Raw genomic sequence first — 15,557 nt, forward strand, 5'->3', positions numbered from 1 at the left:
GGTTCCTGGTGGAGTGCAGCCAGGTTTGCCGGGCTATATTTACCTAAGCTGGCAAATGGGGCCACCTCCCTCCCAGCCCTGCTGCTATATATAAAGGGGGGTGACACAAAATAAACCAGCAAACCCCGCATCAGTTTGATAACAAAGCGTGTTCTGCGCTGACTGACGCTGCTGGATCTCAGAGCTGTGCCCAGATTTCCTGGGGTGCTCAGGAGATACTGGGAATACTGGGAATTCACTGGCAACAGGTTGTCTGGCTGTAACCCCGCTTTCGTGAGGGTTTTCGTGGGGGTCCCGCCCCGGGTGGTGCAGAACGGCCCCGGAGGGGCTGCGGGAGCCGGGGGGAGGCGGCGGGGGCTGAGCGTGGCGCGCCCTCGGTCCCGCTGTCGCCGCTGTCGCCGCGGATGCTCCGGTGACCGCTCGGAGCGCGCCGCAGCTCCGGGAGCTGCCGCCAGGTGGCGGCCGAGGGACCGCGACAGGGATGGGGACCGGGATGGGGACCGGGATCGGGATCGGGATCGGGACCGGGACCGGGACCGGGACCGGGATCGGGATCGGGATCGGGATCGGGATCGGGATAGGGATCGGGATCGGGACCGGGATGGGGCTGGGGATGGGGATGGGGATGGGGATCTGGAACAGTACCGGGACTGGGATCGAGATGGGGATCGGAATCGAATTGATCGAGATCGGGATCAGGATCAGCATTGGACTGATCAAGAGAGGGATCAGGACAGGGATGGGCATGGACATCAGGATCAGGATCAGGATCAGGATCAGGATCAGGATCAGGATCAGGACAGGGATGGGAATCAGGATGGGAATGGAGGCAGCTCCTGCGCTGGGATTTTTAAGCGCCGTGAAAACACGGAGCCACAATTTTCAGATGAAAACTTTCAACATCTTGCTTCAGCCTGATTATGTCACACTTCCCCTTGTCTGCCTGGAAGTGACTCTGTTGTCAGATGCTTCTTCCTTTTCCCTGCTTTGGGCCTCTCCTGCCCACCACAGACACCCTCTCCTCCTGTTTGCAGGTTCCCAGCTCCAACCAGCAAAGATTTAAGACACAAAAAAAGGCTTACAAGCATTTTTTCCCCCTCCTACACAACATTTCTGATGCCCTGAAAGGTACCTGTTATTTCCTGAAGTGAGCTCAGACCTCCTGCACGGCGTGTGAGAAACAAGGGATAAACAAGGGGATAATGTCCTGTCCCACATCTGAAACCCAACTTCACAAAAACCATGCACTAATGACACATGATAACGGGGAAGGAGACGCCAGCAGCCCTAATGAATGGTGGTGAACAGGGCTGGAAAAATAAATGATATAATAATCTCTTATTATACCCCCTTTGACATAAATTAATCTTGACCCGGAACAACGGTGCTGCTTTCCAAGGGAAAATAACCAGGGTGAAGTTTTAATCATGAGTCAGGAGGCCAGTGCAGGGTGGTTTGTGCTTGCTCTTTGTTGTTTAGAATTTGGCTTCAGCTGGTAAATTTTGTGGAAAAGTCGGGGACGGGGTGAGCAACTTTCACACAGAAACTCCAATTCCTGCCTCTTAGTGGTGGCTGGGAAGGAGCTGCTGAACCTCAGCTTCAGGAATTGGCTTCTGGAAGCCCCAAGGAGATGTGCAAGGCTCTGGAAGAGCAGGAAGGTCCTGTTGTTTCACCTCTGAACTGCCCAAAATATATCCAAGTTCTTCCCTTTGGGCTGGTGGGAATTTTGCTCCAATTAATTGGGAATGACTGGAGGCTCAGGTCTGTGTTCCTGCTGGGGGATGCGCGTGTTGTCACTTTGGTTGGGTCTGCTGCTTCCTCCAAGGGCTCCAGGGGTGAAGAACAAGAGAACCCGCGAGAGTAAGGACACACAGGGCAGCCAGGGGGCGGGGTTACACAACCTGGCCAATCGGGTGGAGGATTGAGAAATGAACCAATCAGGGGAAGCATTGAAAATGGACCAATCAGGTAGTGCAAAAAGGAGAAATAAACCAATCAGGGGAAGGATTGGAAACAGACCAATCAGGTAGGGTAAAAAATGACACATGAACCAATCAGGATAAGGATAGAAAATGGACCAATCAGATAGGGCAAAAAGGAGAAATGAACCAATCAGAGGAAGGATTGAAAATGGACCAATCAGGTAGTGCAAAAAGGAGAAATAAACCAATCAGGGGAAGGATTGGAAACAGACCAATCAGATAGGGTAAAAAGGAGAAATAAACCAATCAGAGGAAGGATTGGAAACGGACCAATCAGGTAGGGCAAAAAGGAGGCAGTAGGGAAAGAACCAATGAGGTATAACTAATTAACATATTAACCACAAAGCCTCATGGGTGGAACACATTTGCTCACCCTGAGGGGAGCTCTCTCCCAGGGTTTCTCCCTCAGGGGAGCTACCGCATCCATGAAACCCAACGGCTGCTCCCTCTCCAAGAGAGAGCATCTCCATTAGTGACTGGATTATTGGCCTCCACAGCAGAAGGCTTGGGAAGTTCCAGGCTGGCTTTCCTGTCATTTGTGACTCTGCTTCCTCCTCCTCCAGGTTTCCCAGAGCCACCACAGAGGTTACAAACTCATCTCTGTCACCCTCACCTTTGTTAAGTGTTTTTTTAATTATTATTTTCCCTCATTTTCCCGCAGTTTAATCCTGTATTTTCCTGTCCCATCCTCTCCCAGCTGCAGATTTCCCCCCCCTCCCCAAATTCAATTTCTGTGTTTGAGAGCTCTTTCCCTCCCACCCCTTTTTAGGACTGAAACACCGTGAGCCATTTCCCTCCTTCCTCACTGACAGCTTTTCCACATCTCCCAATCCCCTTCCAATTCCCCCACGTCTTTCCCAAAAAGGGGTGCCCAGCATTAAATAAAAGCATCCCAGCCAGGACCTGAGGGCAGTGGAAGGGTTAATTCCCATGTCTGGAAGGTGATATTCTATTTTATCCAATCCCAATGGTGTTTTTTTCCAACACCACAGAAGTACTGAGACCCTTCCACATTTTCCTACATTTTCCTACATTCCTTGCCATTTTTTCCTAGACTATTTCCCCCATGTCTGCCAGTGTTTAAATCCAGGATACAACAAGATGGTTTTTACTGCACTTATAAGGGGCTGCTGCTGATGAATCAGCACATAAAATAGGATAATTAATGAGTTTTGGAATAACTAACACCCCCCCAGGCTTCAGTTTTACCTAAAGGAATTGTGTTTATCCAGAGACAAGCACTAGCAAAAGAAAAATACATTAAAATAATCCAGCAATCCTACTACTACATGGAGTAAATAGCAGGGAAAAAAAAACACCAACCACTTAGCAGGCTATTTTTTTCTTCATTAAATGTGATGAGCTCATAAAAACCCAATTAATTAGTCAGAATGATGTGAATGACTCGTCAGACCTAATTTTAGCAGCCTAAAGTTAGCCAGCATTTCCACAGCAGTGGTTTCACCTCCTTCAGCAATAAATGGAGAGGGATGAGCTTTTCCAGGATAAACTGATCCTGCTGCCCTCAGCTCCCTAAAAACCTGGGGAAGGTGGAGTGAACCCCCCTGTGGAGACAGCAGAGTTCCAGTGAGCACAGAGAGCAGGCAAACACTGAATTTCTTTGCTGCTAAGGTCAGGTGAGATCAGCCCCACAAACTCCGATGGGATTACTTTACATTTGCAGGATAATTAAACACAACGTAAATGAGCTGCAATCATCAGGGGCAAAAGCATGATGAGGGATTGCTCACTAGATAATTACAGAGATGTGCAGAGCACAGAACCTCCACGTCACAGACACCTTCAGAGCAGCAACCTTTTCCTTTTTTTCCCAGTTTGGGCTGACAGAGGAGTTGTTGGATTTCTCAGGGAAGGAGCATTTTTGCACAGCCATCTCAGACAAGCGCTTTTCATTTTGACAAAATCACCCTGTTTGTTCTCCAGACTGATTTTTGTCTTTGCAAGGAAGCACAACACGCTAAAAAGAAAAGCGAGATGAAATGAAATGAAAGAGGATTTGATATAAGATATTGCACAGCTCAATCCAGACATGATTTTCTCCTCAAGGCTCAACCTGATTTTGCTGATTTAACACTGGAGGTCTTGCTTTGATTGTTTTTTGACCTCCTGCATCCCTCCAGCTGCTGAGGCAGCGGCACCTCAGGGAATGGCTCATGATCAGGGAGTGAAACTTTCCAGGATCCCACTGTGGATCCCACAGGGCTGGGCAGGCTGTGAACAGGTGTCCAAAGCCACCCAGGAACACTGGGGTCAGTTATTCCTTTGTCTTACAAAGATCAGCCCCACAGATTCCCCAGAGGAGCTCTGCGATGAGGCTGCATTTCAGGAATCATCTGTTGGAATAACGGAGCTTCCTGGAGAGACTGGGAATGGGGCATTCCAAACCAACGAGAGGCAGCTCTGAAACCCCTGCCCAGAGGGCACAGGGCACGGTTTGTGTGCCCCACTGAGGTCATCCTGTGTCTCTGGGCACGGCCAACCCTGGTCCCTGCAGGGGGAGGAAATTCTCACAGGGTTTGCTCAAGTGCAGGGGCTCCCGGGCATCCCAAGTGGAAGCTGCTCCCTTGTGCCCACAGCAGCCCAGCAGGGTGTGACAGTGTGGGACAGTGTGTGACAGTGTGTGACAGTGTGGGCACGAGGTCTGGGATACAAATACTGCTGCACATTGCTCATTGTTTGTGTTCGAGGAGCTACGAGGGGAGGATTTGTTGGGAGGGGTTTTAATGGCAAGGAAAGTCAGATTTGGGACTCTATGGAGAGCCTGTTCAAGGTCACGGCTGCTTTCCTGTAGGAAACCTCTGCAGGAGGCTGGCTGGAAGCTGTCACGGGCTCCTCAGGATCCTCACAGCTGGTGACGAGGGCCACAGCGCTGAAGGACTTCTGGTCGGGCTTCACTTCCAGGGCTGACTTCTCCGCCTGCTTCTCCCGCGTCTTCCCGGCGCGGTTCCACTCCTGCTCCTTCCTGTCCAGCTGCATGGCGCTGCAGTGGGGCGCGTACACCTCCGTGGTCTCCTCAAACTGCAGGCAGTCCACCTTGTAGTACTTCTTCTTGACGTGCAGGACGTCGTTGAACCTGTGGCCCCACAGGATCTCCCTGGGGACGTAGGAGCTGCGCGACTGGTGGGAAGTCCCCGTGGAGTCCCCCGTGTAGACGAACGTCACCAGGATCTCAAAGTTGTCCTTGGCCAGAGCTTTGCGGTCCAGGCCGTACAAGGGGCTGTCGCCGTCGATCTCGTGGACGACGGTGACGGGTGTGACCAGGATGATCTGGTCGTTGAGCAGCTTCAGGTCCCGGTACTCCATGGTCATCCTGCCCTCCTTGTCCTCCCTGTAGCGCAGCAGCTGCGCGCGCACCGAGCCCTCCACCATGTGGTTGGGCCGGAAGTCCCCGATGCGCCACATCAGGCAGAACTTGCCGTCCCTCAGCCCCACCACGGCGTAGTAGCTGAAACGGATGGTCTGGGCCCTCTTCCTGGCCGTGGCCATCTTGGCCAAGGCCGCCCCGATGATGAAGGTGTCGATGATGCAGCTCAGCACCGACTGCAGGATGACCATGAGGATGGCCAGCGAGCACTCCTCGGTCACGCAGCGGTAGCCGTACCCGATGGTGGTCTGGGTCTCCAGGGAGAAGAGGAAGGCTCCGGTGAAGCTGTGCACGTTGGCCACGCACGGGGTGACCTCCTCATCGCCGAACAGGTCCCCGTGCTGGACGGCGATCAGCCAGAACGCCAGGCCGAAGAACAGCCACGAGAGCACGTAGGACAGCGAGAAAATCACAAACATGTGGCGCCACTTGATGTCCACCAGCGTGGTGAAAATGTCCACCACGTAGCTCTCCCACTCGCCGAAGATGTGCTTGAAGTAGACGTTGCAGCTGCCGTCCTTGTGGAGAAACCTCTTCTGCAGCTTTTTCACCTCCTTTTCCGGGCTCTCCTGGCAGGTGCCGCGGTAGCTGACCTTGTTTCCCTGGATATTCACGGGCCTGTAGCAGCCACTTTGGTCGTTCATCTTCCTCATCTCTGCCTCAGCTTACAGAGGGTCCCAGGGGTTGTTTTCTTTGGTCATTGGAAATCTATGAAATAAAGGAGAAAGTCTGTTTTTATTTGAATTTCCAGATCTGATCCCATTTACTCTGTGGCCACCATGGGTAATTTTTGGAAGGGAACAGGCTGTGACATCCATTACACAACTTTGCTCAAAACCAGGCCTGGAAATATGAGACAGATACAAATTCAACCAGTTAGAAATGTTCTTATCAACCCTAAAATTTAGTCTGTAGATGAAAAGAGAAATCAAAACCTTTGTGGTGACCCTATTGTGAGTAAATCCTTTAATAATCCCATGAAGCAACATAACAACCAGGATGAGATTCCCTAAGCAGTCATAAGTGGTACAAACCACTTAAATTTAGCCAAATATTGGAGATAATTATTGCTTTTTGCAATTTTCCTCCTTTTTCTCCATTAGAAAAAAAAAACAATAAAGTCCCCTTATTTAGAGGTAAAACTTCTGTCACAGGGGCAGGGGAAATTCAGTGCTGGTGTGTTTTAACCAAAAAAAAAAAGTATCAAACACAGGATCATCCATCATTATTTATGTTCCAGCATTGCCCAGAAAAACCTGCTCTTGTGAAGCGAACTTGCCTGAGCTGGTGCTACACAGACATGTTTGTTCAATTTGGAGAAAATTATTTACATTTCAAATGAAAAAAAAGAAACTCCTGTGAGATCCTGGAAAGCCTCTGAAATCCTTCCTTAAAGCAAACAAAAAAATATCTGGCTGCCAAAAATATTTAAATCTTGATTAATGAGTTTGAAACAAACATGAAGGGTGTTAATTGATGTTGTGGGTGATACAAATTTAGGAAGTGATGTGGATTAGGAGATTCCTTTGTCAGAGCAAAGAAGAACTGAGAAGTGCCAGTCCTGGGCCATATTTAGTGACCAAGAACAAGAATTGTGCTGGAAATTGAGACCTCATCACCTGGAATCCAATAAAAAACACATAATTTAAAAAGGCAAATCCTTTTCCTGCAGGTCTCCGGTTCATCCCATGACATCCCAACCATTACCACACAAATCAATCAGAAGTGATGGGGACACAGCAGAAAAATTCCAATTTTTTGCTAATTTCATCTGTCTGGCTGACACTCTTAAAGGAAAAAAAAAGAACACTAATATTTTTGTGGGAAACCTGTCATTATTCTTCCAGAAACTGCAAGTTTTTGATGGAAAAAGGACAAGCTCTTTTCCCATTTTTAAGCTGGTTTCAGAGTTCGGATGTAGGTTTTCAGTGGAGCCAAGAAATCCATGGAAAATGAATTTAAGAGAAGCAAATTTCAGAAAAAACATCTTTCCTAGGGGAATTCTTTTCCTCAGGTCTTCACTCCCTTTGCCTGAGCAGAAATGACTGCTCACACTTCCAGGCAGAGGAAAGTCAGGCCCATGGAGTGTAAAATATATAGGATGGACTGGATTAACAGCCCAAGAACTCTCCCTCATCCAAGGAACAATGACAAGCATGCAGAGACATTCATCCAAAAACACTTAAAAGCCAAACATAGTTTCCATTTCTTTTTTTCCTCTTTTTTTTTTTCTCTCCTTTTTTTTTTTTCCAGTCCAGAAATGAATGTGACATATGGTGTCGTAGCCTCAGAATGTGGCCTTCATTAAAAAACACAACATTAATGTTTCCAAAAATACTTCTTGGAATAGGGTCTTTGGAAACATTCATATGACTTGCTTAACTCAGAGTTTTAAACAAACAGTGCAGCCTGGTCTATTGAAGACGCTTGACCCAATATTTTCAAAGTCGTGTTTAACAACAAACAAAAACTGGAAACTGTTGAGGGTTTGGGTTTTTTCGGTGTTGTTTTAAGGACCTCATAACGTGAGGTGTGAAAATGAAGTGAACTGTAATCGGGGGGCCAATGTGATCTTAAATAAAAGGAGCCAATATGATCTTAAATAAAAACATTTGGGGGCCTTGGTGTTGAGAGGAGCTCCAATCTCTGCTCTCTGACAAGGACAGGAGCCAGGGAAGGGCTGGAGCTGTTCCAGGGGAGGTTTAGGCTGGATTTTGGGAAAGGTTCTTCCCCCAGAGGAATGGGCACGGCCCCGAGGCTGCCAGAGCTCCAGGAGGGTTTGGACACTGCTCCCAGGGATGCCCAGGCTGGGATTGTTGGGGTTTCAAGGCCAGGAGCTGGATTGGATCATCCTTCATCCCTCCCAGCTCAATATTCCATGGTTCTACCTCTTTTCTTACTGACTACTTCCAACCTGAGATCCTTGAAAATTCCCCCAAACATCCCAGGACTCTCAAAGGGACTCCATGGATCAAAGGCTCCTGAGCGGATCCCACTCTCTGCTCTCACCATCAGAACACCTTCACATTTCCAAACTGTGTTTTGCTGGCACCACCTTCGGATTTTGGTGGGAAGAACCTTGGGTGGTGACACACAGAGCAATGGAGGAAAGGCCACTCTGATTTTCTGGTCATCTGCCACCACCAGGAGACAACTTTGACGTGGAGGTGACTTGTTTTGGGAGCTCTGACCCTACGCAGGGTTTCTCCCAAGTACAAGTTGTAATTACAGAAATGCTCCTGTGGATGTCTGAGATGAGGTTTGGGCTGGTTTAGGAAGCCATGGATCAGGCTGGGATTTCCCAAAACAATCCAAAGTGTGTCTGCAATAAGACAGGTGATGATAAGAGATACAGAGCTTCCTAAACCAAACCCAGACACCCAGCTCTGGAGCTGGATGGGGCAGAAAAAGAACCAGTGCAGAGCAGGGCTACCAGACAAGGATTGCTCCCAGGACCTGAGTTAAGCTTTCCTGGTTTTGTTAAAACTTGGATTTCTCAGAGGCATTTGGCATTGCACAGTGAGGACTGCCCCAGGTGAGCTAAAATCCCAAATTTCACAGTGGGGAAGTGGGGACTGCTCCAGGTGAGCTAAAACCCCAGACTGCACAGTGCAGACTGCCCCAGGTGAGCTAAAACCCCAGACTGCACAGTGCAGACTGCCCCAGGTGAGCTAAAATCCCAAATTTCACAGTGCAGACTGCCCCAGGTGAGCTAAAATCCCAAATTTCACAGTGGGGACTGCTCCAGGTGAGCTAAAATCCCAAATTTCACAGTGCAGACTGCCCCAGGTGAGCTAAAACCCCAGACTGCACAGTGCAGACTGCCCCAGGTGAGCTAAAATCCCAAATTTCACAGTGCAGACTGCCCCGGGTGAGCTAAAATCCCAAACTGCACAGTGCAGACTGCCCCAGGTGAGCTAAAATCCCAAATTTCACAGTGCAGACTGCCCCGGGTGAGCTAAAATCCCAAACTGCACAGTGGGGACTGCCCCAGGTGAGCTAAAATCCCAAACTGCACAGTGGGGACTGCCCCAGGTGAGCTAAAATCCCAAACTGCACAGTGGGGACTGCCCCAGGTGAGCTAAAATCTCTGGGAAGAACCTCCTCAGCCACTCCAAAGCATCACAAAATGCTGCCCAGTATTTTGGGTGTGCTTAAACTTAATCCCAACCTGCACTTTTCAATTCCCTCGAGTGCAATAATAACCATAACAATTAATAATCATGCCTCATGATTAAGAACTCCCTGACACTGATGCTGCTCAGAACATTCAGGTCCAAAGACCCTCCCTCCAGCCTTCCTGGGTTATGTCCCTCACTCCTGGGGACACCGTGGTGATTTCCCTGTTCCAGACAAGTACGGGCAGTTTGGGAACCCAGATGTTTCTCCCTCCCTCTGCTGAGGAACTCTGACTTCTGCAGAACGCTCACAAGAATCTGATTATCACCAAATTATTACCAAAGACCACGGAGCCCCAAGCAGACCGGTGACCTTCAACCTCACTCGGAGCTGTTTCAAAGGCTGATTTTCCAAACTGGAAATATTTGACACGTCCCTAAGAAAGCCCCACGATTCCACGAGAGGTCCTGTTACCTGGTAAAGATTAACAAAGGGGGTGGGGAGGATTTAAAAGCATTCCCTGCTCACTAAAGCTCGGGGATCTGTTGTTGCAAATGACTCTCAGATGTTGCCAGGAAGCATTTTCACCTTCCTCTAACACTGACACAGAAACCCTCCCCATTTTCTGTCTTGCTTTTACTTTCTCTGGGTTTTCTTTCCCGGATTTCTGGGCATGTTTGTGCACATCATGAGCCTCCCGTTGTATTGCAGCACAGATGAAGTTCACAGGTTTTTTTTGCTCTCTGTTTTCGTAAATGTATTTCCCCCCTTCAAATGGAAGCTTGTCAGAGATAAAAATAAAGCAGCAAAGCCAGGCAGGGTGGTAGGAAGGCAGAAACAGAGAAATCTCAAAAGATTTCTTTAGGTTAAATGGCAGAGAGTTGTTCTAAAGCATAAATGTATCAGAGTTCAGAAAGCAGAATAATTCTAAATTATGTTAGCCCAGGCCAGGATTTTAGTGTTGTATCCCGAAATGCTCAGGGATACAAAACTGCTCCAGAGATCTGTGTCCAGGGGCCTCCACACTGAACCCCCAAACTGGAGCTCTTTAAAAATTCCACCCCGATCAGATATGGGGGGAAATTCCTCGATTTCAGAGGTCATAAAGGAGTGCAGGAGCAAACCCAGCGCCTGCTTTTACCCAGGGAAGAGCTGCCACAAAGCAAACACCAGCAGGAGCAGATTTGCTTATCTTATTTATATTTTCATGTAGTTCCTCTTGAGCAGAGCAGCTGTGCCAGAACAACTCCTGATTGTCAGCTCGCTCAGAACAGTCACTGCAAAGCCTCGAGCATCACGCTGAGCCTTTCAAAGACTTTCCCTGGATGTAATTGTCAATTTAATCCCGATATTTGGAGTTTAGGGCTCAGTGTTTTGTGAGGATAATCCCTCTTGCACCGTAACCTAATACCTAACAAATTGCTGCTACACCCCTTTTATGACTCCCTTTTCCCATTGTGTAAACAATAGGGGTGAATTTTTGTTCGGTGACAACTTCACTCAGCAGCCTGTTTGTAAAACATTAAGCAAAACAATGTGAAGATCTGGGTTCCAGGATAATTCTGTTCTGAGATGGGATCAAAAGGAAAACAGAACCCCAAATTTCCAAGTGGAATTATGTGCTCACTCTCAGCTCACACTCAGCAGTGGTGTCTCTCTCTCTCCAGTGTTGCTTTAGCAGTCACCTCCGTTTCCTGCTTCATTTTGGAAACGGTCTGAAAGGTTTCCAGTTTTAGTCACTGTTGTGTAACCCTGGAAGGGTTTCAGCTCAGAGACCAGAAATGTGACAAGTCAGAACCTTCGGAGCTGCTTTGGGATTGGCTCCAACACTTGTTTCTTTAAAAAAATATCCACCACCCACAAACCCTAAATAAATCTATTGTAGGGCAGCATGAAGGCTCTTCCTTCTTTCTTTCCTTCCTTCCTCTCACTCTTTTTGTTGCAAAGTGACTTCTCCTGGTACTCCTGGTACAGCCAATCTTTCTGATTCTGATATGTCCTTCCACTATCCCAGGGTGCTCCAACCTCACCTTGGACACTTCCAGGGATGCAGGGACAGCCACAGCTTCTCTGGGACCCTGTGCCCACCCTGAGCTCACACTCAGGCTCACTCAGCTCTCTGCACACAGCACGGACACAAAACAAATCCTTCTCCTGCTGCACACCCAGGACAACTTTCAGCCCCAAGAGCACAAACAAGGGGGGCTGCAGGGAGCAACAAGAAGGATGGGACCTCCCAGCCTGCAGCTGCAATTGGACAATTCAACCCCAAAGTGCAAACGGAGCAAAACTGATCCAAGGGTGAGCCCTGGGCAGCGTTTGTCCATTTGGGACCATTTTGGGTCCCCCTTGGGTGCAGCCCTGGCCAGGCTCTTGTCCTGCCCAAGGTGGATCCTCAAGGCCTTTCAATAAATCTCTGCTTTATTCTGCAGCCCTGCCCAGGCTCTGTTCCAGCCCAGCCCTCCCAAGGGATCACTGATGCCCAGGGAAGCTTCATTCCCCCCACACTGCACGTCCTGGATTTCCCTCAGCCTTCAGAGCCCCAGCAGAATTCCTCGAGGAACTTTTCCACCCTCCCGGGCCCTTGTTGGCCAGGAGCAGGAGAACAGTTTGTTGCAGCCCTGAATAGCCGTGATGTAATTAATGAATTAATGTAATCAGCAGTAGGTGAGTGGCGGGGCAGGAACAATGACAGAATGAGATCAGAGAGTGCTGAGCACTCATTTCACGGAGCCAACACCCTCAGCTCCGTTATTTGCTGCTCTGCCCCTTCCCAAAACACGAGAGGTTATTAATAATCTGGGAATCTGGGATTTGATATTCCAGCAGGGTTCCTGCAGGCCCGGGACAGCTTCCTCAGCGTCAGCCTGTGCAGCTCAGCTTCCTGAGCAGGCAGGGAGCTCCCGGCCTTCCTGTTTGCTGCGGGGCAGGAGCACAGCCTGGAGACCCTGCACTGCCAGCTGGGACCCTCCCAGGGATATTCCAGGATTCCCGTGCCCCTTATCCAGGAATATTTCAATATTCTTGTGCCCCTTATCCAGGGATATTCCAGAATTCTCGTGCCCCTTATCCAGGGATATTCCTGTATTCCTCTGCCCCTTATCCAGGAATATTTCAATATTCTTGTGTCCTTATCCAGGGATATTCCAGTATTCTTGTTCCCCTTATCCAGGGATATTCCAGTATTCCTGTGCCCCTTATCCAGGAATATTTCAGTATTCCTATATCCCTTATCCAAGGATATTCCAGAATTCCTGTGCCCCTTATCCAGGAATATTTCAATATTCTTTTGCCCCTTATCCAGGGATATTCCAGTATTCCTGTACTCCTTATCCAGGGATATTCCAGTATTCTTGTTCCCCTTATCCAGGGATATTCCAGTATTCCTGTGCCCTTTATCCAGGAATATTTCAGTATTCCTGTGTCCCTTATCCAGGGATATTCCATTATTCTTGTTCTCCTTATCCAGGGCTATTCCAACATTCTTATGCCAGGGATATTCCAACATAGCTGTGCCCTTTTTCCCAGAGATATTCCAGTATTCCCATGTCCTTTATCCAAGGATATTCCAGTATTCCAGGGCTCCTTATCCAGGGATATTCCAATATTCCTGTACCCTTTATTCAGGGATATTCCAGTATTGCTGTGCCCCTTTTGCAGGGATATTCCAACATTCCTATTCCCCTTATCCAGGTCTGTGGATGTGAGGAACGATTATATCTAGAAGTTGCCTTTAATAAAAAAATTAAATGTAGGGATTGTTTTAATCGGGATTTTTGCACAGAGGCTGATTTGTGCCCCTGGAAGCCCAGGATTTGTGGTTTGCCCTTTGTGTGGAAGATTTCTCCCAGCACTGCTGAGTGAAGCAGCTCCTGGGTGGGAATTCAGCCCATTCCGAGCTCTTTGCCACGGAGCTGCTCAGCCAGCCGTGTTTTTCCTGTTTTACTTCTCCAGGCAAACAGTGTGAAGGAGCGAGCAGATCTTATCAGAGCCCGTGTTAACAAAAATACATCAAATAAAAACCTGCTACATTGCAAATGTCAACACTCCACACACACAAAAACGATATCTAAACTGCAGTAGGGCTGATTTTATTGCCAAAGCAGTTCCCAAAGATTGTTTTGAGAGACAACTTTTCTGTTTGGCCTCACAGGTGCCGCAGGCCTGTGAAATAAATGTTTCTCTCATTTATTCCACATCACCTTTACAGGGCTGCTGTCACCAGAGACAAGAACGTGGCTAAAGAGAGTTTCACCCTCTGCTCTGGAATTTACTGCCACTGTCCCCTGATTCACTCCAGATTAGCTGGGAGTTGGATAAATGATGGGCCATCCAAATTAAATTAAATTCGGGGGTGATGTACACAGCCTCAGTGGGAGATTTATCCTATTTTGTGTGCTATAATTTCACTCCTGTTTTCACCGAATGAAATGGAATCACAGCATCACTTGCTCCCGCTCAGAGCCAAATTCACACAAATCAAAGGTGATTAACAAAACCCCAAATCGGTGCCAAGGCTGCCCAGCCCCAAATCACGAGCTCAGGCTGGTGGTGTTCCTCCTCTGGAACATTCCGTGTGGTGCTAAGCTCCATCACCTCGGGATGAGAGGAAGCGAAGCCTTTGAAGAGCACAAAGTGGTGTTTCCCACAGGAAACACAGAGCAAAACAGAACAAAAATCCAACTCCCCCCCCAAAAAAAAACCCCACCAAAAAGCCCCCAAACAAAACAAAAAAAGAGAAGAAAAAAAACCCCACAAAAAACAAAAAAACAACCACACCAAAACACAAAAAAACAAAACAACAAAACCCCAAAAAACCAAAAAAACCCAAAAAAAACCCCCAAAAAAACCCCGAACAAACAAACAAACAAAGCCACAAAAACATCACTCGGGTGTCTTAATTTGGGAGCAACTGCAAGGCTGATTCACGAGAAGGAAAGAAAGTGCGGACTAAGGGGAATGACAAAGCGACCTCAGATGTGCTGGAACAATGCCAGGAGTGCTGGAACAAAGGGAACGAGATCTGAGAGCAATAATGGCCCCAAACAGCCCTGAGGATGAGCTGATGCCTTTTGGGGCTACCCAAAAACACAGGCCAGAGAAAATTAAGGGAATAAAAATCAGTTCTATTTATTGAAGGCCCTTCAGGTGCATTTAGGGCAGATGAAGCCCACCCAAAATGGACAATGGTCACGGGTGTTCACACTTTGATAACTTTGGTCCATTTGCATTTTGGGGGTTCAGTTTCCAATTACAGCCTCAGGTAATGAAGTCATTGACCCCCAGTTTGCTCCCCCAGCTCACTTTTGTTCCCATCTCTCAGCCTGAGGCAGGGAGGTGTCCTTGATCCCCAGGCCTGCAGAGGAATTGCTGTGTGTGCCCCAAATGGGGAAGCAGCAGCTGACCCTGAGTGTGGAGTTTGGAGTCACGCACTGAAGAACTGCAGGATCACAGATGAAAAAACATAAAAGCCAAAATCCTAAAGGCATCAGAGCCTCCAGCCCGTCCCAGAGCTGCAGGGATGGAGAGATGTCCCTGCTGCTGCCAGAGCCACCCAGGACTCTGCTCCCGCTGTCTGGAGGAGCTGCCAGGGGCTCCGGTTGATAATTGTGATCTTATGGCATCGATTCGCTCTCGGGGTGTTTTTCCAATCAGGCTCGGAGGTCTCTTTGTTCTGCCGTGTGTCAAACCCTGCTCTGAGGTCACTCCTCGCCTTCCACGCCCTTGGCTGTTTATGGACGCAAAGCTCCGAGCCCATTTCCCACCGAGGAGGACAGAAACAAGTTGTGTCATTGTCTGGCTCAATTGTTCTCCAGGACTGGTTCCAAGGAGAGGAACTGCTCACCAGCTTGGGGCTCGATTGTTGTAAAAGCCTCCCATCAACAATGAAAGGATGTGCAAGGTACCAGCCGTGTGACTGAGGGAAAAAAAAATAAATCTGCTTTTCAAATTAAAAAATGAATGGGAACCACCTGCATTGATTCAAAAGGAAAATTGGGAAAAGGTTCAAGGGCCACCTACTTCCAATGAGGGCTAAGGGCCATTTCTGGTGCCATTAAAACAGGTGGCTC

The 15,557-nt window shown here is 48.4% G+C and overlaps 1 protein-coding gene across 3 annotated transcripts in view; it reads right to left on the reverse strand.

Annotated features, from left to right (window-relative positions):
- Window positions 1-1,311: 1,311 nt before the first annotated feature.
- Window positions 1,312-15,557, reverse strand: part of KCNJ16 (potassium inwardly rectifying channel subfamily J member 16) — a 31,697-nt gene continuing 17,451 nt past the window's right edge. For all 3 annotated transcript variants that reach the window (XM_063410023.1, XM_063410024.1, XM_063410025.1), the window contains one exon: window positions 1,312-6,075. In XM_063410023.1, coding sequence (XP_063266093.1) covers window positions 4,740-6,020 — 1,281 coding nt within the window. In that variant the 5' untranslated portion in view covers window positions 6,021-6,075 and the 3' untranslated portion in view covers window positions 1,312-4,739. The remainder of the gene's footprint in view (window positions 6,076-15,557) is intronic.

Source organism: Prinia subflava, chromosome 12 (assembly GCF_021018805.1).
Source record: "Prinia subflava isolate CZ2003 ecotype Zambia chromosome 12, Cam_Psub_1.2, whole genome shotgun sequence".
Classification (NCBI taxonomy): domain Eukaryota; kingdom Metazoa; phylum Chordata; class Aves; order Passeriformes; family Cisticolidae; genus Prinia; species Prinia subflava.